We start from the raw sequence: 25,755 nt of genomic DNA, 5'->3' as shown, positions 1-25,755 counted from the left end.
CCTGGATAAGCTTGGCAGAATAGAAAAGTTTTCAGCAGGTGTTTAAAAGCTAAAGCAATTTAAAAATTTGCAGAAAAATGTGGGCATAGAATGGAATGGACTTATGGCTGAACACATGTGAAAGTGTGAGTAACGATGACAAAATTATGCTCCACAACGTCCATTGAATGAGACGTGCTCCCAGGAAGGTGACTATAGGACTGCAGCCTTAGACACTGTGATTGTATTAATCTTGGGTAAAACCTGGCAAATCATTTTAATCTTGAGATGGTGCCAGCAGCGACAAACAGGAAGCAGAATCCCCAGTACTTTATTTGCATTACAGTGGTACCTCGGGTTACAGACGCTTCAGGTTAAAGAGCTTCGGGTTACAGATTCCGCTAACCCAGAAATAGTACCTCTGGTTAAGAACTTTGCTTCAGGCTGAGAACAGAAATTGCACGGTGGTGGCACGGCGGCAGCGGGAAGCCCCATTAGCTAAAGTGGTCTTCAGGTTAAGAACAGTTTCAGGTTAAGAACGGACCTCCAGAACGAATTTCTGAATTAAATCAGAACCAGTGAAGGCGGTGAAGGTCCTGTGTGAGTGCCTGGAGGCTGTTGGAGGATGGATGGCGTCTAACAGATTGAGGTTGAATTCTGACAAGACAGAAGTACTGTTTTGGGGGGCAGGGGGCGGGCGGGTGTGGGGGATTCCCTGGTCCTGAATGGGGTAACTGTGCCCCTGAAGGACCAGGTGCGCAGCCTGGGAGTCATTTTGGACTCACAGCTGTCCATGGAGGCACAGGTTAATTCTGTGTCCAGGGCAGCCGTCTACCAGCTCCACCTGGTACGCAGGCTAAGATCCTACCTGCCCGCGGACTGTCTTGCCAGAGTAGTGCATGCTCTAGTTATCTCCCGCTTGGACTACTGCAACGCGCTCTACGTGGGGCTACCTTTGAAGGTGACCCGGAAACTGCAATTAATCCAGAATGCGGCAGCTAGACTGGTGACTGGGAGTGGCCGCCGGGACCACATAACACCGGTTCTGAGAGATCTGCATTGGCTCCCAGTACGTTTCCGAGCACAATTCAAAGTGTTGGTGCTGACCTTTAAAGCCCTAAACGGCCTCGGTCCTGTATACCTGAAGGAGCGTCTCCACCCCCATCGTTCAGCCCGGACACTGAGATCCAGCGCCGAGGGCCTTCTGGCGGTTCCCTCATTGCGAGAAGTATGGTTACAGGGAACCAGGCAGAGGGCCTTCTCGGTAGTGGCGCCTGCCCTGTGGAACGCCCTCCCAGCAGATGTCAAAGCAATAAACAACTATTTTACTTTTAAAAGACAACTGAAGGCAGCCCTCTTTAGGGAAGTTTTTAATGTCTGATGCTGTACTGTTTTTAATATTTAGTTGGAAGCCGCCCAGAGTGGCTGGGGAAACCCAGCCAGATGGGCGGGGTATAAATAATAAATTATTATTATTATTAATTAAGTTCTTAACCCAAGGTACAACTGTATTGTATCATCAAGTTAAGTGACTTTGTTCACTGCATTAATGAAGCACTGACATATGCTGAAAAGAATTTTTCAGCAATTTCTCCTCATCCCATACTAGGGTGGATCTACACACAGGGGAAAAAGCACTATAAATAAATCAGAAATTAAATTGTTATGACAAAAGGAAAAAAAATGCTATGTAAAATTGCAAAGAAACATTCTTTGCTCTCCGATGCCATCTGGTTTTGTATGCTTATAACACATTCAAAGCGCTGGATTTTTAATTTTTTTTTTTACTAATGTAGCTGAGCCCCTAGTCTGTTTTATTCCAGATTAAAGAATTTGGGAACGCTCTCACATCCAAAAATAGGGTTTAAGAGGATTGCCAACTTTTCAACAATATTTCATTTATTTATTTCTAAAGCTGGCATCTTACTGACTACCTCAAGAGGTTCCCATGGTGTATTAACATACAGTATTAAAATGGTATTGAATTAATGTAAAAATAAAAATATAATCCAGTCATTTAAAGGAACCAGCACCCAAATCCAGCTGGCAGGTGAATATACTGTTGCTTGTGAATGACTCATTAAACACTTGAAGTTCCTTAAAACACTTGTGTAACTTCATTGAATCCATTGCAGAGTCACGCATATCCTAATGTGCAATTTCCTGTGGCTCGTTTTTCTTGTTCTCCTTGTATGTGGCTTATTCTTTTAACGTGTCAGAACATACTCTTACATATTCCTGTTACATTTATTTATTTATTTATTTATCTTGAGTCCCTGTCTTGCAATAAAATTTATTTCCCCTACATAACATTGAGCAACTACAGTATAATAACAGTATTTCACTTAGCATGCATAAGTCTCCAAAATACTTTTTTTGTGCTATGGTTGCAATGGACAGGGAAAATGTTCATTCTTCTCCGCCATCCGGCCTTTCGGATTGTGATGTCACATTGTTATTCTCCCCCTCCTCCTTCACAAATTGTTCTTTGATGACAGTAAAATGAGAGGCATCTCTGGAGGGCACAGGGTCTCCTTGTTCTGTGATAATAGATTCCTCAAGTCCTGCTGCTCTCAGCTGGGTTTACATTGAAGGACTTAAAACAACTTCGCTTCATTCTGTTTTGCTGTATAGTTGCAATTCTATACACTTGGGGGTGTTATTGTTTTCATTTTGATTATGTATTTTGTGGTTTTATATTTTGATTTCGTTCTGTGAACAGTCCTGAGACCTCCGGGTATAGGGCGGTTTATAAATAATAATAATAATAATAATAATAATAATAATAATACACTTAGCTCTTAAGCATTCAGCTGAATGTGTGAAACAGCAAGTGGGAACCATCAGCCCTTCACCCTCAGTGATGCTCTTGAATGCCCTTCCCTGCTGATGCTAATTGGCGCATAGAGTTTCCAACATGGGAATGGGAACCTTCAACAATGAGGAAACCCTGTGTGCAGTAGTGCTGGTTTTTAACATTGTGGCATAGCACCCACCCACCCTAATTTGCAATATAGGCCAGGTAAAAAAGTATGAAATATGGACTTTGAACCAGTTTGGGACGATATATCGCCCAGCCCTAACGCACATCATGATTCACAATATATTGCCAGGTCAGAAATTATGAAAACGATATTATGATACGGACTTTGAACCTGTTTGGGATGATATATCAATATATCGCCTAGCCCTAATGGGCAGGTGAAGCAGCTCCCTTCATTCTAAAGTTGATTATGCATTGGTCAGGGGTGTACCTGGTGCATAGCATCATTGAGGGGGAGAGTTTACCCTGTGCCTTTCCCCTTCGCACATTCAGACTGAGTGCCTGTAAAGAGTTTCACTTGGAAACCCCTCTGAGCTTCATAGGAGAGCTGGGAAGCTGGGCCATTCCATATCTATGAAACAAACCCAACTGAGCTCTTCCTATCCCATGGCGTCAACTGACTGGACATTCAGGAAGGCAGCTACTGAAACCTAAATGGCCTCTTGAAGCCAACATTCAGCCTGTAAGGCTTGCAGTCAGAAGACAGTGCTGGTGACACAGAAGACAATGTTTGGTGTCTGACTGCTAGGAGCCCTGGTCAAGATGCCCCTACCCCCAGCATACTGCATTAGCAAAATTATTTTAATTGTTACAGGAAACAACCTTTACTTTGCACGCGGGCTCAGACCTGGTGCCTTATGATTCCAAGTCAATAAACTAGAGCACAGATGCATAAAAGAGTCTTTGCCCTGGGCCTATCAGAATAGTTTAATTCTTAGTATATTTGCTTTGTCCACTATGGTCCTGCAAAGAACTTTGAAACTTAATAGTCTGCACAATTGTACTATTGGTCCAATAAAACAGATTAGCTAACCCTGCTTTATCTCCATTGTGTATGTATATGGATTCATTGAACTCACATGAAGTCCATCCAAATACCTCTCTTCCCTTAGGAAGCTAAGCATTGCAAGTAATATATTAACAGTCCTTGCAGTGCTCTCTGACAAACAGAGGCTGCAGGCAGCTATTGTGTAGTGTAGTCGGCGTGACATACTCCAACATTTCTCTGATGAAAATAGGGACATCCTATCCCAGAATAATAATGACAATAATTTTATTATTTCAACCGCACCCATCTGACTGGGTTGCCCCAGTCACTCTGGGTGGCTTTCAACTTATATAAAAACATTAAACATTAAAAAAATTCTGTATACCAGGGCTGCTTTCAGATGTCCTCTAAAGGTTGTGTAGTTACTTATCTCCTCAGATCAGGGGTTGCATAATTCCATACCCTCCAACATTGCTCCAATGAAAACAGGGACACCCTACCATACTCTCCAACATTTCTCTGATGAAAATAGGAACGTCATGAGGAAAAGCAGGACATTCCAGAATCAAATCAGAAACTGGGACGGCTTCTGTAAATCTGGGACTTTTCTTGGAAAACAGGGACACTTAGAGGGTCTGGCATGGTGCTATGCAAATGTTGTTGGATTCGAAGTCCCATTAGGCTCAGTCAGTCTGGCCAAGGGTCTGGAACGATGGCTGCATCTGGAGTACACTATGTTTGCTACCCCTGCTATACAAATAACTGAAAGCTGGTGAAAATACACAATCTGTGAAAATGCATAATTAATTTGGTCTTTGCTTGTTGGGAATATGCAAAGACTAAATCCCTATGAACGGGAAAAGCAGAAAGATCATGCAGATTGCAAAAGCGGCTATCGGTCCTTAGAGAGCTCCTTCTCAATTGCTCTTCGGGTATCCATACTCTGTGCAGCATGGAAGATTCTTGGCTCATTTGGATATTACTGCAGGCCCAATCTATTTTGGACTGCTTCTCATTCATTAACCAGAGGCCGTTGCTGAGGAATGGGCTATGGAATGGGCAGGCTTACTGGTGCTGATGTGGTTTGTATCCCACAATGTCTGGAGGGCGTCAGGACATGTGCTTATTCCTGCATGAAGTATGTGCTTCCACTACAGACGACAAAAGGTGTAAAGGGAGAGTCTAAGCCCATTCATCAGACATATTGAGACTCTTCCTCTTTGTGTCTTGCTCATTGCCAATATAAACCTGATGCCCCCCCTTCTTTGGACAGGAGGGGAATGGGTATAGCCAGGATTTTTTGGGGGAAGGCAGGCCTTTTGTTGGGGGAGGGGACACAAAGCCTCAGTTAGTCTATGTATTTTTTATTGATTTAGGGAGGGCTGCTACCCCTCCCTGTCCCCCCTTGGCTATTTCCCTGTGCTCGCTCTATGGTTTGAGTTCTCATACATTTGCATTGTCATGAATTGTGTGTGGGGGGGGAGGTAGACTCTCCATATACAGTGGTACCTCAGGTTAAGTACTTGATTCGTTCCGGAGGTCTGTACTTAACCTGAAACTGTTCTTAACCTGAAGCACCACTTTAGCTAATGGGGCCTCCTGCTGCCGCCATGCTGCCAGAGCATGATTTCTGTTCTCATCCTGAAGCAAAGTTCTTAACCTGAAGCACTATTTCCGGGTTAGCGGAGTTTGTAACCTGAAGCGTATGTAACCTGAAGTGTATGTAACCCGAGATACCACTGTATCTAAGTTTAATAAAGGGTCATAGAACCATAGAATTGTCAAGTTGGAAGGGACCGCAGGAATATTTTGCCCAACATGGGGGTCAAAACCCAGAGATTTAAGAGTCAGATGCTCTACCAACTGAGCTAATCCAGCTAGGATAGAATTTAGCTGCTTTTTGGAATATGAAGGGAAGATGCCAGGCCAGTGAAAAATACAGGCTGAACCAGTTCTCCTGTTCAGGAGATTGCTGATAGCAATGCCCTTATGAAAAACACAAGAAAAACGTAAGTATGGGGCCATTAAGAACGATTGATCATGCAGGCGCCGTTCTTCCCGCAGCTGAGAAGTGGACAGAAACAGAAGAATTGAGAGAGGCAGGTTGCCAGGGTCACAAGGGGGCATGATGACATCCCAGGAAAAGAGGGTGTCCTTTTACAACAGAGGTTTGGGGAGCAGGGATTTTCTGGGAAGAAGGAGCAGGAAGAACTCCATGCAGAGACTGAAGGGCAGTAGAAACAGTGGCGTAGCGTGGGGGGTGCAGGGGGGGCCGGCCGCACCGGGCGCAACATCTGGGAGTTAGGGTTAGGGGGTGCAAATCCACGGGTTAGGGGGCGCAAATTACTTGCCTTGCCCCGGGTGCTGACAACCCACGCTACGCCACTGAGTAGAAATGCTGGCTGGTTGGAGCAGGCTGTTACAGAGTGATATGGCAATGGTGCTTAGGATGCCTTTCGATCCAATGTTGCCCTGCTGGGAAGGACAAACCCCTCTGGAGATGTGAACTCTCTGTGTGTCAAGATTCAGGTTCTAAATAGTGTAAAATAAACTACATTTCACAAAGACTTGGGTCTCCACTGTGCCTCATTTTCTGCAAGAAACACAAACCCTGGTTATGTGCCAAGACCCCTGGAATCCCGCTACTGCCCAGCAGCAATTGGGGTGGCCAGTAACACTATGAATGCTGGATAGGGCATTGATGTCCCTGTTGGTGTTAATAATGGATTAGGGCTAATCAGGTCTCTAAATTAACTGAGTAGTTGAAAAGACTTCGAAGGAGAGTGGGAAACAAGCGTGCAATCCCACAGCCTGTTCTCAGTTTCATATCCAGAGTTATGGATGCACAGCATTTCCATTTGCACTGGTCCTCTGCAGGTACTGCAAAACAGCCACAAGACATGCAGAATTGAAGTGGAAACTGCCAGGCCCTGATGGTGATTCTTTAAGAGATGTACAGAAGAGACAATTCAGCCAGGTCAGGCATAGAAGGTGGAGAAGAAGGGCCAAGAACGGCGGTGGCAGCAAGGCTTGGGCAGCGCGATGCCTCCCTTCCCATCAGAGCCGCCCCAATCCCATTTCTCCTTGCGTCCAAGCAGGAGGGGGCAGGGATCCCTCAGCTGGGAAGGGAGGCTTCCTGTTGCCTAACTGAGAGATCCCTGCCCCTTCCTGCTTGCACGCAAGCTCTGATAGGCAGCGTGAAGCCTCCCTTCCCAGAAGTTGGGAGGCTGCTCCAATAGGCTGCGTTCCCTGGGGACATTAGATGAAATCCGGGGACATTCCGGGGATGGAATTTGTCCGGGGACTTATTCGTAAATCCGGGGACTGTCCCTGGTAAACGGGGACGTCTGGTAACCCTATCTTAAAGGCTGAACCTGGCAACTTTATATGCAATGCCACCACTTGGAGAATCCATGGATTGGAACCTGTGCAAATTTGGACAAGATGGATTCTTACATGGGGTTCCAGATTTTTGAGGAGTGAAGTCAATGAACTACTCCCCATTCAACGGCCATTAAAAAATTAATGTTTTAAAGGGGCCTTAAGTTTCAAACCCGCAGAGTCTTATAAAAGATAAATAGGAAACTGAGCAGTTGCCAATGCAGATGGAAAATCTTCTCAAACTGTGAGCTTTTATTCTGCGGCAAGATCTTGTTACGCAACTATGCAGCTCAATAGTAGCTGTATTATTATGTAGCCTTAATAGCCTATGTATTATGGATGCGGGGAAAACATCTCTGTGAAAAGCCAATGCAGCACAATTGGAAGCCCCTATTCAGTAGAGCAATCCACACCCCAAACGGCCCATCTAGATGATTAACAAAATTGCATCTCGCCCACTTAGCATGACATTGTAGCCATGATTTAGATTAGAATATAGCAATGCTACATACAGGGCTGAACAGTACCCGCTTGAACAAATCTACCATTGTTACATTTTAATTCTTTTTTTACTTGTACTGAGATCCGTTCTTCATATTTTTCATAGCCGTTCTGAAATCCTGCATAATTTCGGATCTTGAGGTCTTAACCCATCTGCTCTGAACTTTGGAGAATGTTAGATTGGCACAAAGTCCTGCTTCTCCCCGAAGCCTTCCAACATACGCAGAGAGTTAGCAACAGGAATTTCTATCATTTGCACAGCACTTTGGAGAATGTTAAGCAGCAGAGGCTCCCGCTCTTTCTTATCTTTGTGAGACTGCCGTCAAATCTGCTTCTTCCCTAAGTGCTTTGTGCATACCAGAGGGAGGGAGCTGGTGGTGAGGCCACACAGCGGAAAGCCAATATTTATAGGGTGTTATGTACATGGATAAATTGGCATTTTATATTCAAATCAGACAAGGCAGAATTATCAAGTCAGTCTTTGATAGATGGTTTGTGCCTTAAGGAATAACAAGGGCTTCTGCCAGGATGTTTTGGGGAGGGGGAGATTAAAAACAAAACAAAAGGGGGAGCAGGCTAATTTCTTTTTCTTTTCTTTTCTGAATATTTTATTAGTTGAATATAAGAATAACACATAATCAAATACAAGCAATCAAATACAGTTTCCCCCTAACCCCCCCCAAAAAACCAGCCCCAACTATGTCCAGGTAATTACGTTAGTAATATAATCAAATAAAAAATTATTTCTACAGTTGCTGGTTTAAAAAATATCATTCCACATGCTCCCATGTGTCTTAGGTCGTTTAAATGCATGTTCTGTCTTTGACGCATAGCTAATAAAGGAGGACCACGTTATGTAAAAGTTAAGTAGTTTCTCACGTTGTTTTCTTTCACGTACCCTTTCTGTTAACTTTTCTATCAAAATTAATTCCCAGACATAAGCATACCAAACTTCATATAGGTTCACGTTTAATGTCCTCCAGTGTCTAGCAACAGCAAGACGTGCTGCAGTTATAAGATGCACAATTAAGTCTTTCTCTCTAAGATTTTGTGAGGCTAATTTCTCAAAAAGAATGAGAAGAAGAAATGAGTACGTTTTGTCTCATCTCAGGTTTTTCAAATGCTAGAAATCTATCATATTTAAAACGTGAAATCTAGAGGTTATGGTTCATCAAGGGAGAGACTAGCTCCACTGTAGACATCTACAGTATGAGGAATAATTTAAGGCAAGCTAAAGGACTATAAAATGCCAGGTATCATTTCTGTAAATTTGTAGCTAATTTTGTAGTGCGTTTCTTCTTCCTCCTGTTGTGGATATATTCTAACAAACTTTCTGAAGTCAAAACCGCAGCATACAGTGCTGGAGAAATGTGATTTTGTTGCACTGCAAGTGCTGCCTTCAGGAATGGCGTTTATCCCATGCTGCATTTGAAAAACCACTGCACAATGAATGAACAAAAAAGGGCATCATCTTGAAAGGTCTTGATCAGTTTAATTGGGGTCCTGTTTCTTTGCCAGGATCCGAAAGAGCTGCTTTAGGCACATCAAGGGCTCAGGACACATCTGGTGAGATTCTCCGTCCTTTTTTCATTGAACAGCAGATTTCTGTGCTGCATCACACAGACAACCTTTGAAAGCTGCAGCTGCGAAAGTGATTTTCTGTGCCGCATGGGGTATAGACTGTTCCAGAAACACAAGCTGAGCCACCACCACCACCTCTGGCAGGCTGAACACTTTGGTTCTCAGGCATGGTTTTCAAATGGATCTTAAATAAAAATTCTGCCATGCATTTCTAACTTCAAGTGCACATGTTTTCAAATAGATACACACAAACAGGATATTGCAATGTTTGGTCACAGAACTAGGTTTGTTTCCTATTCTGAAGATCGCCTTTCTGTTCTGTTTATATTCCTGGAGCCCGAGGGAGATATAACACAGCTGCTGGCGACAAATTCTGACTTTAACATTTCACGGTTGTTATTAGTTTATTACAAACTGTTTCTAGAAACTAAGAAGCAAACCATAATAGCCAACCGCAACCCAAAAGGCTGTTTAAGGGGATGCCAATGGGTTCCATAAGAAGACCTCTCCACATATGTTTTCCCCATATATGACAATGCCAGTCATGGTTCTCTCCACCTAGCAATTCTTCTATCTTCCACGCACCGTATTTTTCGCTCCATAAGACGCACCTGGCCATAAGACGCACCTAGTATTTAGAGGGGGAATGCAAGAAAAAAAATTCTTTAAAGGGAGCGCTGAGCAGAGCCTGTATGCATCCCAGGCTCTGCTCAGTGCTCCCTTTCACGAGCTGTGTGGAGTGTGTGTGTGGCACTTGCAGGTGTTGCCCTTCTCCCTCCTTGGGGAAAAGCCCCCAAGAGCCGCACACACGCTCCACGTGGCTCTTGGGGGCTTTTCCGGGAGGTGGGGGAAGGGACTGAGGGGCTAAGCCAGAAGCTAGAACAGCAAGAGGGAGCACTGCGCAGCGATCCCTCTTGCTGTTCCGGCTTCTGGGATAGCTGCGCAGCCTGCATTCGCTCCATAAGACGCACACACATTTCACCTTACTTTTTAGGAGAGGAAAAGTGCATCTTATAGAGTAAAAAATACGGTATATGGGATTTCTTACCATGTGTTTCTCCAACCCGAGATAGAACTCCTGATCCAGGTGGCCTGAATGACCTAGTCCAGGGATGGAGAACCTTTCTTCCTGCCTGAGGGCCAAAGCCCTTCTGAGCAACAGCCTTCAAAGGGTCAAATGCAAAAGCAGGTGGAGCAACAAATGGAAACTCTGCAAGCTAGTTTCTACACAAACTCCATCCTTCATCCAGGCAAATAAAAGCCATTATCAGAATTCAAGGACACATTCCAACCAGGCAAAACAGGGCCAGTGAGGGAAATAGCCTGGGTAGAGATGATGTGGCTTGGGAAGAGGTATGGCGTTGGAGGTTCCTGAGGGCCAGATACAGAAGCGTGGAAGATTGCTTCTGGCCCCCAGGCCTGAGGTTACCCACCCCTGATCTAGCCCTAGTGGAACCTTCTGATGGACAGCCTTCATACCAGGAAGCCTTCAGTAGGAAACTCCTATGGTCTTGTGATGGAGCCCTTTCCCATTTGTTTGCCAGGTCCCATCACGTTGATCGCAAGTTCACTGAATTCTGTCCTAGACTATCATACCCCTCAAGAACCCCAATTAAATTGGGTCATCCCATTTTGGGGTTTCGTGCTCATGTGTGGCAGCACTGTGCCCCAAAAAGATGTGTTTGGGGGCTCCATACTCTCGTGTGGATCACGTGGTTTGAGCGGAACCCAGAAGGGAGCCCTGTTTAGGGAAGCTTTTAATGTTTGATGTATTACAGTATTTTAATATTTTTTTGGAAGCCGCCCAGAGTGGCTGGGGAAGCCCAGCCAGATGGGCGGGGTATAACAAATAAATTATTATTATTATTATTATTATTATTATTATTATTATTATTATTAAGATGGGAGTCCTCGTTTTTGGTCTGGATACATTGGAGGGTATGTTCACATTGTACACACTGGAAGTCTTTGTATTCTTTTCTCCTGACCTCTTTAGTAGTTTTTTTTTGGGGGGGGGCATTCTGCCCTCCTTGGGAAAGACACAGAGTGTTTGTGCACCCGTTTGAGGTCCCCTGTAATAGGCTCGGGTCTGCTTTGGAGTTAGTCCTTAGTTCTTATCCAATTGATATGGAAACACTTTGAACCTCTGTCTACCTGCAACCTTTGTCTCCTTTCTTTCAAGTTAGTGTTGCCCATACCTAACACCTTTCCCAGGAGGGCATGTGACCTATGCTTCAGACTCTCTTACTCACCATAGCGCTGCATCTACCAGGGAAAAGCGTTTTGACATCTAGTTCCCTGTTCCTAAAATCATCTCTATTTTTCATTTAGTCTTTTCCTGCCTGGCTCTAATCAACATGCTCTCCAGACCCTAGGCTCCAGGCCTTATGACAGGATGGAACCGTTCCAATGACAGGGAAAAACCCTACTGATTTGTTATGGTGAGCCATAAAAGGTTCATCACACTTCTCCTGAATGACTGCTCCTCAGTGACTTCCCTCCCACTGGATTGTTTCCACTATCACATGCTGTGAGTTGGCAGAACAACCTCTCCTTGCTTCGTTGGAGGACATTCCATTAACAACCATGAAACATTTACTTTACCTTCTCCAGAACAGTCCAGTCCAGTCATGGAGCTCTGGAGGAAGGCTGCTTGATCAAATCTATCTAAATCTGTGAAACACTGTGCATTGGACTCAAACGCGTAGACAAATGCTCTTCTTGATAGGGCTGTCATCCATAAACTGCTCTGCTCCTTAGGCATTCCAGATCTCCTGGTTTTGCCTGCCCAGAAAAATGAACACCTGGAGGGGGGAAGGACAGTTTGCTTACCTGCAATTTATATTCTTTATACTGTCATCTGTGCGGTCCCTTCACCCTCCTTTCCTGTCTCCTTTCCTTATTTGGGATAGGTAAATGTAAAGGTGGGATAGGTAAAGGTAAAGGTCCTGACCGTTAGGTCCAGTAGTGGCCGACTCTGGGGTTGTGGTGCTCATCTCGCTTTATTGGCCGAGGAAGCCGGCGTACAGCTTCTGGGTCATGTGGCCAGCAGGACTAAGCCACTTCTGGTGAACCAGAGCAGCACATGGAAACGCCGTTTACCTTCCCGCCGGAGTGGTACCTATTTATCTACTTGCACTTTGACGTGCTTTTGAACTGCTAGGTTGGCAGGAGCTGGGACCGAACAACAGGAGCTCACCCCGTCGCAGGGATTCGAACCACCGACCTTCTGATCGGCAAGTCCTAGGCTCTGTGGTTTAACCCACAGCGCCACCCGCTATGTGGGATACTCACGTGGTAATGATAATCGAACTGGGTAGAAGAATGCTCACCCTATTCTTCCAAGCAGACGTTCTCTACCTGGTGCCCTCCAGATGTTGTTGGACTACAATGCCCATCACCCTAACTATTGGCCATGCTGGCAGAGGTTGATGGGAGTTGTAGTCCAAAATATTATGAATGTACCAGGTTGGGAAAAAAAGCTACTTATTGGCATGCACAAAGGGAGAAGAATGTTCCCTTCAGAAGTAGGAGCAAGGCTTGAGATGTCAGCATCTAGGCTTTTGGCCTAGAAAATGCACAGGCATTACTCATGGATTCTGGAGAAGAGGAACTGATACGTATGACTGAGGAGACATTAGTTAGATATATGCAGTATTTGAATACCAAGAATACTACAGGAGGATTGCTGGAGGAGTCTTAACCTTATTCACCATCACCACTCATATCTCTTCAGCAGCACTAATCAAATATATATGAGAAATGAATACCTTTCTCTTTCCTCATTGGCTCCTGATTGTCAGTTTTCAGCTGTTTATCTAATTAGTGCCTCGGATCATTTGCCTGTCGCATAGCCGACAATGGTATGGATTTTGGCCAGCCTGAAATCCTCTCATTAAATTACTTAGAAGATCAAAGATTTGCGAATACAGTTGTGAGGAGTAACCACTTGCATAGCAAGAAGGATATAATATTATTTTTTTTAGCGGTGCTTCTGAGTAACTGAGAAAACCCGAACATTTAATCAGCTACACTTCAAAGAATGGATGTGACTGCTCACAGGTAATATAAAAATAAGAGGAAAGGGCATCACACCTGAACTAAAACTAAAACTAAAAAAACCTGTAGCTTCAGCAGAATGCATTGAACATTTAGGGTGTGCCTGTTCATGCACTTAATGCCACAGATGGATATGGGCATTGTTTTCTGTATACCTGAAGGAGCGTCTCCACCCCCATCATTCAGCCCGGACACTGAGGTCCAGCTCCGAGGGCCTTCTGGCGGTTCCCTCATTGTGAGAAGTGAGGTTACAGGGAACCAGACAGAGGGCCTTCTCGGTAGTGGCACCCATCCTGTGGAACGCCCTTTCATCAGATGTCAAGGAAATAAGCAGATACAGTGGTACCTCGGGTTAAGTACTTAATTCATTCCGGAGGTCCGTTGTTAACCTGAAACTGTTCTTAACCTGAAGCACCACTTTAGCTAATGGGGCCTCCCGCTGCTGCTGGGCCGTTGGAGCACGATTTCTGTTCTCATCCTGAAGCAAAGTTCTTAACCCGAGGTACTATTTCTAGGTTAGCGGAGTCTGTAACCTGAAGTGTCTGTAACCTGAAGCGTATGTAACCCGAGGTACCACTGTACAATGGTAACTCTGGGTGCGAATGGGATCCATTCCGGAGCCCCGTTTGCATCCTGAAGCAAACGCAACCCGCGTCTGTGCATCTGCGCATGCATGGGTCACGAATCACTGCTTCTACGCATGCGCGTGACGTCATTTTGAGTGTCTGCGCATGCACAAGTGCCGAAACCCGAAAGTAACACATTCCGTTACTTCCGGGTCGCCACGGAGCGCAGCCCGAAAATGCTCAACCTGAAGCTACTTCAACCTGAGGTATAATTGTATCTTATTTTTAAAAGACATCTGAAGGCAGCTCTGTTTAGGGAAGTTTTTAGTATTTAATGCTGTATTGTTTTTAACACTCGATTGGATGCCACCCAGAGTGGCTGGGGAAACCCAGCCAGATGGGCGGGGTATAAATAATAAATCATCATCATCATCATCATCATCATTATTATTATTATTATTATTATTATTATTATTATTATTATTCTCTGTACTGTAAGATCCTGAGAAAATCCATGACTGGCTCTGGTTTCCTGCAGCATGAGTAATTGGCATACGTGTAGCAAGATGAATTTATGAAACAGCATCACATGCTATATATTGGCAGATCACGTTATTCATTCACTTACTCCATTTACAGCCCACCTTTCCTCAAAGTAGTTCAAGGCAGCAGCATCCCATTTTATGGTCACAATAACTCCCGTGACGTAGGAGTGGCTGAGAGAGAAGGTCTGGCCCAAGGTCACCCCGTGATTTTCGTCACTGAATGGGGGTTGGAACCTAGGTCTGAGAATCAACCTCCCCCACATGTTGTAAGGATACCCAAGGGGGTCGTGGGGTCACATTGCAAAGCCCTGCTTACTGCAGCCAATCCAAGCACTGAATAAATTCCAGCAACTAAAGCTTATCCTACCGTAGAGACAAACCAACCGTTTCAGGAAGCACAAATAAATCTACAAAAATAATCTTTTGCAGTATTCTAAAACAGGATAGGGACGCGGGTGGCACTGTGGTCTAAACCGCAGAGCCTAGGGCTTGCCGATCAGAAGGCTGGCGGTTCGAATCCCCACAACGGGGTGATCTCCTGTTGTTTGGTCCCGGCTCCTGCCAACCTAGCGGTTTGAAAGCACGTCAAGTACAAGTAGATAAATAGGTACCGCTCCGGCGGGAAGGTAAACGTCGTTTCCATGTGCTGCTCTGGTTCGCCAGAAGCGGCTTAGTCATGCTGGCCACATGACCCGGAAGCTGTCTGTGGATAAACGCTGGATCATTGAATAGGATGTCCCTATTTTCATTGGGACGTGGATGACGCTGTGGTCTAAACCACTGAGCCTTGGGCTTGCCGATCAAAAGGTCGGCAGTTCGAATCCCCGCAGCGGGGTGAGCTCCCATTGCTCGGTCCCAGCTCCTGCCAACCTAGCAGTTTGAAAGCACGTCAAGTGCAAGTAGATAAATAGGTACCACTCTGGTGGGAAGGTAAACGGCGTTTCCGTGCGCTGCTCTGGTTTCGGTGTTCCGTTGCGCCAGAAGCGGCTTAGTCATGCTGGCCACATGACCCGGAAAAACTGTCTGCGGAGTGGACAAACGCTGGCTCCCTCAGCCTGTAAAGCGAGATGAGCGCCGCAACCCCAGAGTTGTCCGCAACTGGACCTAATGGTCAGGGGTCCCTTTACCTTTAAAATAGGATTACGAACTGGACAGGGATGTCTCCATCTTTTCAAAAGTATTTTTAGAAGGTTTATTATTATTATTTAAAGGAATCTGCCTATGTTAAAAAACAAATAAAACTAAGAGGGAGAACATACTTGATACAGAGCGATGAGGACCCTACTTTGAATGCCTTTACTAGCAGGAGAATCTTAAGAGGTTTTCAAAATATGCTGCAGGGTTTTGTTTTTTGCTTTTTGAGGAATTTTATTGTTTTGTATTGTAGTTTACCCCCGATTAATTGATGTTTGTATGTATGCACATGTATAATATATATATGTATTTACAGAGAGAGACAAAGAATTCATTATTTTTGTAAACCGCTTAGAGGCTGTTTCAGTATTGAGCAGTATATAAATAAACATATGAAACAAATAGATCAGAATGGTTGGCTGTTTGCTGCAACGCCAGCCAACATGATTAGCCCCCTTGAAATGAGATCAGAGTGCAGCAGAATCGATTTTCGCACAGTAAGTCTCATTGTTTGGGACACAGGTCAGCTGGGCACGATCCAGACAAATATCGCTTGCTACACCACAGCCATTTTAGATTGATTCCGTCTCCATCCCCGAGTCACAGATACTTCATCATCGTGGAGACATGTCAAGATGTGCACTTGTATAAATGATAGTGCCCTTGCTAGAAACCTCTTTTGGGGAAGGCCAGAACAGCAACGTAAACTCTGCTAGATGCTGAAGGTAAAAATACAATCCAGGAAGCAAACCTGATGGCCTCTTTTTCTTTCTATCTTTCTCAGGTCACAATCATGATGATTCCCAAGGGTATCTGTCTGGTGGCACCGTGTGGATAGCTTTCAAATATTATCTGTATAGTTAAATGATCTAGACAGCATCTTAAAAAGCAGAGACATCACCTTGCCAACAAAGGTCCGTATAGTTAAAGCTATGGTTGTCCCAGTAGTGGTGTATGGAAGTGAGAGCAGGACCATAAAGAAGGCTGATCACCGAAGAATTGATGCTTTTGCATTATGGTGCTGGAGGAGACTTTTGAGAGTCCCATGGACTGCAAGAAGATCAAACCTCTCCATTCTGAAGGAAATCAGCCCTGAGTGCTCACTGAAAGGACAGATCGTGAAGCTGAGGCTCCAATACTTTGGCCACCTCATGAGAAGAGAAGACTCCCTGGAAAAGACCCTGATGTTGGGAAAGATGGAGGGCACAAGGAGAAGGAAATGACAGAGGACGAGATGGTTGGACAGTGTTCTCGAAGCTACCAGCATGAGTTTGACCAAACTGCGGGAGACAGTGGAAGACAGGAGTGCCTGGCGTGCTCTGGTCCATGGGGTCACGAAGAGTCAGACATGACTAAACGACTAAACAACAACAGTTAAACGATTTCTAGAGTTATATCTGTCTATCCCAGGGGTCGGCAAAGTTTTTGTGGCTTTGGCTGGTTCACGGTCCTGCAGACGCCGTGATGGGCTGGAGAGTGCGCACGCACGCATACGCAAATGCTATTTCCGGTGCTCCTTCCAGTGCGGAGGAGGCGTGCACAGCTTCCTATTGGCTGCAGGACCTTCCTGCAGCCAATGGGAAGCCAGCCAGCGTCGCAGAAGGACGGTCCCCGCTCTGCTCTACTCCGGTTTAGCATGGCGCACGGGAGCCGACTGAGCAGGTGGTGGGGGTCCCTGAGTGGGCAGCGGGGGTCCATGGGCTGGTTAAACAACCCCCATAGGCCGCTTGTGGCCCATGGGCCTGAGGTTGCCAACCCCTGCTCTATCTGTTATAGGAGGGCTTTTTTTCAGCCAAAACTTGCCGGAACTCAATTCCGGCACCTCTCATGTAGGAGCCATTCCAAGAGAACAAGGGAGGTGTTCATGGTGAGTTCCGACACTTCTTTTTCTAGAAAAAGAGCACTGGTTATAGGATCCAGAGCAGGTCAGGCATTTGCTATAATGAAACAGGATTGTTGGGCTATAGCAAATATCAACAAATTAGTGTGCATCTCTCTCTGTGTGTACATGTATGCCTTCATTCAGAGAAATCCAAGTCTTTTGATGAGAAGGCATAAGATAAAAATGCTATATATTGATTAGCAGGGGAAAAGGGGAGCCAAACACGCTGTTTTGATTGGCTATTACGCAACTCTAATAGGATTGGTTTTCTTTCCCGAGGTGGGACTGCAAACGGGATTCTGAGAGTACTTTGAGCAGCTGGAAGTTGGGGAAGGAAGAGAAAGAGTGACCGTATGGAAGAGTTCACCCTTAACTAATATGTAGGGCCTGTGACTTGTAGTTTAGGGGGGAAAGCAACATAACAAAGATATCTACCAGGAATCAGAGGACAGGGTTTTTCTATTTTATTTTGATTACCTGCTCAGCTTGGCTGTCTGATTGCAGAATTAAAATTGCTACTGCTAGAGAATGAAATACATGGCTGAACGTGCTTTTCTAGTGCGGTTTGGACAAATTCAATTCCCCTTTTCAAGGTTAACAGCTTTCACGGCAACAGCCAGGTTACCTTTTTATACTTGAGGGTACAGGGTAACAGAAGGAAATTCATTAAGTGGTGGAGGTAGGCTGGTATATATCTCATTCCTTTCAGGATGAGTTGTGATAGTCCCAAGACTGGCAGAAGGTCCAAACAACACTGCGTTGCAAACTTTACACAATCCACTTCCATAAGTACCTCGAGAACGCTGACTGTCCATAGGTACAGAGAATACACCATACAATACAGTCATACCTCGGGTTACAGACGCTGTGAGATTTCGGGTTGCGCACCGCACTGAACCTGGAAGTACTGGAACTGGTTACTTCTGGGTTTCGGCGCTTGCACACACACAGAAGCGCTAAATCATGCTTTACGCATGCGCAGAAGCGGCAAATTGCAACCCGCGCATGCGCAGATGCGGCGCTGCAGGTTGCGAACGTGCTTCCCGCACGGATCACGTTTGCAACCTGAGCGTCCACTGTACTTTAAATAAACCACAAGCAGATCAGAGTCTAAGGCTGTGTACGCACTAACCCACCTCTAGCACAAAAATGCGGGGTTTTTAAATCAATCCAGAATTATACATGCTCACCCTCAACATATGCCCCAGGTGATGCCAAGCGAAATAAGACAGGAATGGCAGCATCTGCCCAAGGGCAAGGAGGATTCTTAGGTGAGGGTGGAGATAGCTCAAGTGGCGACTGGGAGAAGCATTTTAAAACAAGTGGGAGAGCTGTGTCCAGTGCTTTAAAAAAAAAAAAAGTTTAGGGGTACTCTCATTTTGACTCAAGAAAACCACCATTTTATAGTTCAAATCGGGAAAAGTGAATACAATAAATGAACAAAAGTACAAAGATTCACAAAATGTTTAGGGCTATGCGTACCCCTGCATACACCCAGAAAAAAGCGCTGGGTGTGTCATACCTTGGGGTTCTTTTGCTCAAGCTTAAGCTTAGCTACCTATCCTAGCCTCTGTCAAGGTATCTTTTGAGCCTTCAACTTGTAACCTGAGCTGATGCAAAGGTCATGTGCTAACTTCCTTGATACAACTGTCAGGATTTCCTGAACAGTGAGTCCAAGTCTTTTGTTTGAGGGTAGGAATCAGGACCTTCTAGATCCTGCTGTCCACAAGGTGTGGTTACTTGATATTGAGTTGGAAACCCTTCCCATGATTAGGTCATCCATGCCTTTTCCTTCTTACACATGCCCCAAGTGGAGAAAGGAAGCGGTGATTGTGGTCTTGGTATATTCCCACCTATAGCATCAATGAGCAGGTGTGCCCATTTCAACGGGACACACCATGGGATAAAGCAATGAGCTTTTATTTTCACAGCGAAACTAGTTTTTTACGAAACACTTTTCAAGAGCAAAAATATGCAATAGAACTAGATTTTGTGTGGACTATGATATAAAAAAGCAAGCACTCAGTTTCTATTGATTCTAGAATAAAATGTTGTGTGGCTGCAGCTTCTATCAAGATAGCTGGTGCCCATTTTATTTAGCTTGACTGAATTGCCTGCTGCTGATTCAACACAAAGCACACAGAAATGATTGCATTTCTCAGCGTTATTGGCAGTTGTTGATATTCAATAGCTGATTCGAACGAGACATCTAATTTGGGAGGGGAGATGGAATATTTGCTTCTGTACAATTTCTCACATTTGCTACGTCAGCAATATCAAAGTGTCTCATCAACAGTTTGATAGCATTATGTAAGGATGCCAAAGTTCTTGCTTATGGAAGCTTCAAAGTGCAACCACGAAACTGATTCCTGCTACCTGTGAAGTAGGCTTAGATCTCATCACAAAGTTGATTTGAAGTGCACTAGAAAGGGCTAGCTCCAGCATTTTTAGGGGGTGAGGAGAGGGGCTTGGGCAAGGTACTCCCAGTGTGTCTGGTAACCTGGGATATCCAAATCAAAAAATCTTTTGGTCCACATCTCATCTTTTGGGTGCTATGGCAGTACTGTAGGTTGGTGAGCTAGACCACATTAGCTCTAGAGATGGGATAATTTGCCTATTTCCAATCCACTACAGCGGTACCTTGGGTTACATACACTTCAGGTTACAGACTCCGCTAACCCAGAAATAGTACCTCGGGTTAAGAACTTTGCTTCAGGATGAGAACAGAAATTGTGCTTTGGCGGCGCGGCGGCAGCGGGAGGCCCCATTAGCTAAAGTGGTGCTCAGGTTGAGAACAGTTTCAGGTTAAGAACGGACCTCCGGAACGAATTAAGTACTTAACCCGCGGTACCACTGTACTGTCATTTTAATGTATTTTACTCAGTTCTGTTCCATGGTTGCATTACTTAGGCTTGCCATACGTCTTGGACATAGCTGGTATTTGGCCTTCTTAAACAGTGTCTGGGAGAAAAATGGTTAAATGTCCAGGAAAATCCAGACATATAGCCACCCACGTTGGGAATGTCAATTCTGGTGAATTTAATAATAAAAAAGCTCAAAAAAACTCAAAAAGTTCAACAAACTTTGTGTCCAGATTCTTTCTTTTTGAAATAAGGCAACGCAAATGTACATTATACATTTTTTTAAAAAAGAAACCAGAATGCACATATAAATGCATACTATTTATATATTTAAAGCCCCAAGAACTGTTAGAACAGCCAGAAAATGACAAAATCTAGTTGAAAGCGTGATTCCCATCTGCACATTAGTCTGAGAGGTGTGGATTGGTTCATTTCATGTAGGAATGAATAAAGATCAAATTCTCCATGCACCCCTATTTCCATCATATCTACTATGGGAGTGAAAATGAAGCTTGTGTGGGAAATGTAAAGAACAAGAAGGTACTTTCTATCATATGTGGTGGACCTGCCCCAAGGTGAAAGACTTCTGGGAGAAGATTTATAATGAATTGGAAAAAAAAATGTTGAAATATACATTTATTAAGAAACCAGAGGCCTTTCTTCTTGGAATAACAGGTCTGGAATTTCCCAAGAAAGATGTTAAATTATTTTTGTATGCCACAGCTGCTGCTCGAATTTTATTAGCTAAGAATTGGAAAACACAAGAAGTACCAATGATGGAAGATTGGCAGATGAAGATGATGGACTTTGCGGAGCTAGCCGACCTGACTGGAAGAGTATGTGACCAGAAGGAGTACCAGGAAGAATGGGTGAAATTTAGTTAAATATGTTAAGTTAAACTAATTGGAAAAACTTGCAAATACCAGATAGGCTTAGGATTTAAATATGTAATGTGATGAATCAATATGTTTAATGCTGAATTGGAAAAAAAGATGTTAAGCGATTAAGTTAATTTTTTAAGAATATTGGACTTGGAAAACTGTTAAAATGATATACATTGAAATTCAACCAGGGGGACACGAGGAAGTCACTTAACAATGTAACTAAGTTTGATTTAATACGGTGGAGATTTATGTTTGTTTGTTTACGATGTCTGTCCGTTTAATTTTTTTTGGGAAAATTAATAATTTTTTTTAAAAAGAAAGAAAGAAAATGAAGCTTGTGTGAATCCACTTTGTGTCTCATAACTGAGACTGAACTCTCTAAAACTGCTGCTTAGATTAAATGGGGTGTGCCAGAAATGCTTGCCTCTATTCAGTTATCCCTAAACATTTTAATTATGGGGTCTGCCTTTACAGAATCCGAGGCTGGCCGGACCTGATCCTCGATGCAAAACTGAAACTTCATTAACGTCCCAGGAGAAAAGTATCAGCTACACTGAGTGACCCACTTGGAAGCAGTAGATAATAATCCATTGTGTCATCGGTAAGGTCATAATTATAAACCATTAGGTCAAAATACTCATGGAACAATTGGAAAGAATCTTTTAAACATACCTGACGAACACCGAACCAGTACTCTCGGTCGCGCTGAGGGGAGGAGGGTCATCGCTTGACTTGCGGGAGCGAGACCGTCGCTTAAAATGAAAATCCAAGTCTTGTAGATCATGCATCTTCTTAACCATTTTAACAAAATTAAATGGCCGTTGGAAAAAGAATAAATGCTTCTCATCTGTCCCCAGACATATCCTTCCGCAGCACAGGTGTTTGCTGATATTTGACGTCGATTTTTATGCTGAACCTAGTTCAGGAAGGAGTTTTCTTTATGAGTTAATAAGTTACTTATTTGAACAATGTCACATGCTTCTTGTGTACCTGTCTGAAGGCAGCCTTATTTACTTAGTACTAAGACCTAGGTATTAGTAATACTAATATACCACTAAGGTGGCAAAGAAATCGAGCTATTTAAACATGTATTCCTTTGGTAAACGAAGCAGTATTTGAAAGCCATACTCTCGCAACATGGCTCATTAACCCGCTTCTATACAGAGCGGCATTGCTAAACACAGTTTGCCAAATCTGTGCAGTAAACTGAGTCTGGGTATTGGAAATGGGTTAAGTTTCTAAGCACTGGTAAATCCTGCCTCCCACTGAACCCTGCTAAATCTGCTGATTTTGGTGAGATCAAGGCTAAGTAGCAAAGTACATGTTGTATCAAAGCTTGGCGCAGGGCTGGGGAAAACCCCTACCAAAGAATTTGAGGAGCTTTCAGAACTCAAGGTCAGACTCAATAAGCTACAGGAGATGCACAATTGGATTCCACGTTGCTTTCTATTTTTTCTTAAGAGCAGCCCTGAGTTGGAGCCCTTCCTTGCTTGCCATTTCCCAAATTCCAACCTTTCCCAACCTTGCGTCCCTAGATGTTGTTGGACTACAACTCCCATCATTCCTAGCCAGCATGGCCAGTGGTCAGGGGCAATGGGAAATGAAGAATACCTGGGACCCATGTTTAAGAAAGTCAGTCAGTCACAGCGATGGAGCAAGCCGATTGGGTGCCTGGGGCAGCGCTTGTGCCCTGCGCCCAGGGGCAGGGCCAGACGGGGCAGGGCGCTCCGTAGGGCCTCCGGGGAGTCTGTCTGCCTCCTCCCACTCAGCTGCCCTACAGCTGAGGGGGAGGCAGCGGGCAGACCGTGTGGGGCAGCGTGAAGCCTGCAGACGCCCAAGCCACCGCATCACTTCCAGGAGAGACGCGAGGCTCGGGCATGCTGCAAGCCCCGCAGTGAGTGCTGCCCGACATTTTGTCACCCCCTCAGTGGTGACCCACCCCCACCGCACCCTCTTCCTCCGCCCCTGGTCAGTCAGTCAATCTGTCTTTATTTAATCTGTATACCACCCTATAACCATAGATCTCAGGGCAGTTCACAACATATTAAAAACAAACAAACAGAAAATACATAATAAAAACAAAAACAGCCCAATAATTCCCCCTTCCACAACACATTTTAAAAGGGCATTGAATGTCGATCAGCCAAGGCCTGGTTAAAGAGGAACGTTTTCGCCTGGTGCCTAAAGGTGTTTAATGAAGACGCCAGCCAAACGTCATTGGGGAGAGCATTTCACAAAGGGGAGCCACTGCAGAGAAGGCCCTGCTCTCATGTTGCCAGTCTCTGGATCTCTCATGGAGGAGGCACACGAAGAAGGTGTCTAGAAGATCAGCAGGGGCTTTCTTAGACCTACCCATCAATGCCTCAAGACTAGATGTGGCGGACAGGAGCCCATCTCGAGGACTGGCTTCCGTATGTGGAATAGGGAGGGAATGCCATCTTGTCCTTTACTTCTGGCAGAAAACTGTTTTGGGCCCTAGCCATGGAGTCAGAATGTGAGGCGACTATGCTTCAAGTCGTTGCCTTTTGTCAAATTGCACAAACCTTTATGTGACGCGGAGTTGAGTTTTGACTTGGCTGGTATATCTCACGACAAAGCTTGCATGAAGGTATCTTCAAGTAAAGCAGGCATGGGGAACCTGCTGTGCCCCCCCATGGTCTGGGAGGAGAGGAGTGTTGTAAACAAAAATTGCTCTTTTCCCTTATGGGGTATCCAAGAGCCCATATAGAGTCCTTACATAGGTTCCCTATTGGTAGGAGAAGATAACAGAGGCCAACCAGAGAATATTGAGAAGCAAAGCAGCTAGTAAGCTTGATCTTTATTGAACTGTTGCAACAGGGTGCTCCCCTCACCTGCAGGAGAGAGGAGGAACCCAGAAAAATGGCACGCAAAGCCTTATAAAGACTTTTGAAATTACCACCCTGTAGATCAAGACCACCCCCAGAAACATCGCACATATATCACAGAAGGGGTGTAACCTAAGACCACCCCTCGGATACATCATACCTACATTACAGAAAAGGCAGTCTTAAAACAGAAATTTGAATGTTGTTTTTCTCCTGTCGTTGTTTATCTCCTGTCTGGCAGGTTACTTGATTGGATTTCCTGGGGAGCCTGACTAGTCTTTTGTAATGATAAATACTTAGTTCCTGGGCCAGGTCACAGGCTCTCACCCTATTCATATCTTAAATGTGCCCTTAAGACAGCATTTGTGAGGAAAGAGACAATGGGGAGGTTTCCCACTTTGAGCTTGCAGAGAAAACATTTGCTCAGTTTAGGAATCAAAATGGTTCCAGGTTGGTCTTTCTGGGCTGATCTATGTACATGCTTGGTTGGTACGCTTATGAATATTACCATATATCTAAGACCATAAAATTCCTATCACAGGAGCCATCGCCTAGCATCATCTAGAGGACCACAGGTTCCTCACACCTGAAGTAAAAAGACATGGTTTTTAGTCCTGACTTGACAACTGTCGAGATAGAGAGAACTTCCATTAAGGAAGGTATAGAGTATAGAGAAATGTTTTTTTCTGGGGCCAATATACAAGCACAAGACAGCAGCAATAAAACAATGTCTGTCCAATAAGATGAATCATGTGTGCAGCTGTGTCTGCGTTCTTGGTTGTTCTCTCTCTTTCCCTCCCTCTCACACACACGCCTTGAGGAATTGGAAAGCTGCATCACCTTCAGCGATCAATATCAACACAGTTTGAAAGAGCCAGAGGTTCGATTGCATTTATTCCGTGAGGCTGGTAGCATTTCTGAGCATTTAAGCTGGCTAGGAAGTTTCCACAATGTGGAATGCTTTCCCACACAAAACATCCCTTGCTATTTACTCGTTTCGTTCCAATACTTTAAATCCCCTCATCAGTTTTGTCTCAAACATGATTCAAATGAAGATTAAATGAAACAAAACACCATGCACACAAAGTATCATAAACCAAACGGCATTAAAAAATGCTTTTTAGTATTCACAATGTTTTGATAGAATAAGTCCAGCTAGTTGCATTGTACAGTGGTACCTCTGGTTAAGAACTTAATTTGTTCCGGACGTCCGTTCTTAACCTGAAACCATTCTTAACCTGAGGTACCACTTTAGCTAATGGGGCCTCCCGCTGCCGCCGTGCGATTTCTGTTCTCATCCTGAGGTAAAGTTCTTAACCCGAGGTACTACTTCCGGTTTAGCGGAGTCTGTAACCTGAAGCGTTTGTAACCTGAGGTACCACTGTACTTTACAAGCCTGAGACCTGCTCTCTTTTAACACTATAAGAACTCTGGGCTGGATCTACACTGATCTCCTAAAGGTTATTAAATATAATGTTCTATAATGTTTAATCACAAGTGGTTCCCAGGATGTCTCTAGTCCAGGCACTGATGAGACCCAGACCTGCTTAGCTTTAGCAAAGTGGTGGCTTCATAGAATTGTAGAGTTGGAAGGGACCCTGAAGGCCATCTAGTTCGAAGGGCAACCCCCTGCAATGCAGGAATCTCAGCCAAAGCTTCGATGACAGATGGTCATCCAACCTCTGCTTAAAAACCTCCAACGAAGGAGAGTCCGCAACCTCCCG

General features: G+C 44.5%; 1 protein-coding gene across 1 annotated transcript in view; it reads right to left on the bottom strand.

Moving 5' to 3' along the window:
* GRAMD2B (GRAM domain containing 2B) overlaps positions 1–22,113 on the bottom strand; it is a 55,576-nt gene extending 33,463 nt beyond the window's left edge. The window contains exon 1 of the mRNA XM_083576962.1: positions 21,858–22,113. Within this exon, the coding sequence (XP_083433088.1) occupies positions 21,858–21,985 (128 nt within the window). The 5' untranslated portion in view covers positions 21,986–22,113. The remainder of the gene's footprint in view (positions 1–21,857) is intronic.
* Positions 22,114–25,755: the final 3,642 nt, after the last annotated feature.

Source organism: Podarcis filfolensis, assembly GCF_964270895.1.
Source record: "Podarcis filfolensis genome assembly, chromosome: 11".
Lineage (NCBI taxonomy): Eukaryota > Metazoa > Chordata > Lepidosauria > Squamata > Lacertidae > Podarcis > Podarcis filfolensis.
This window is presented reverse-complemented; position numbering and strand designations above follow the sequence as displayed.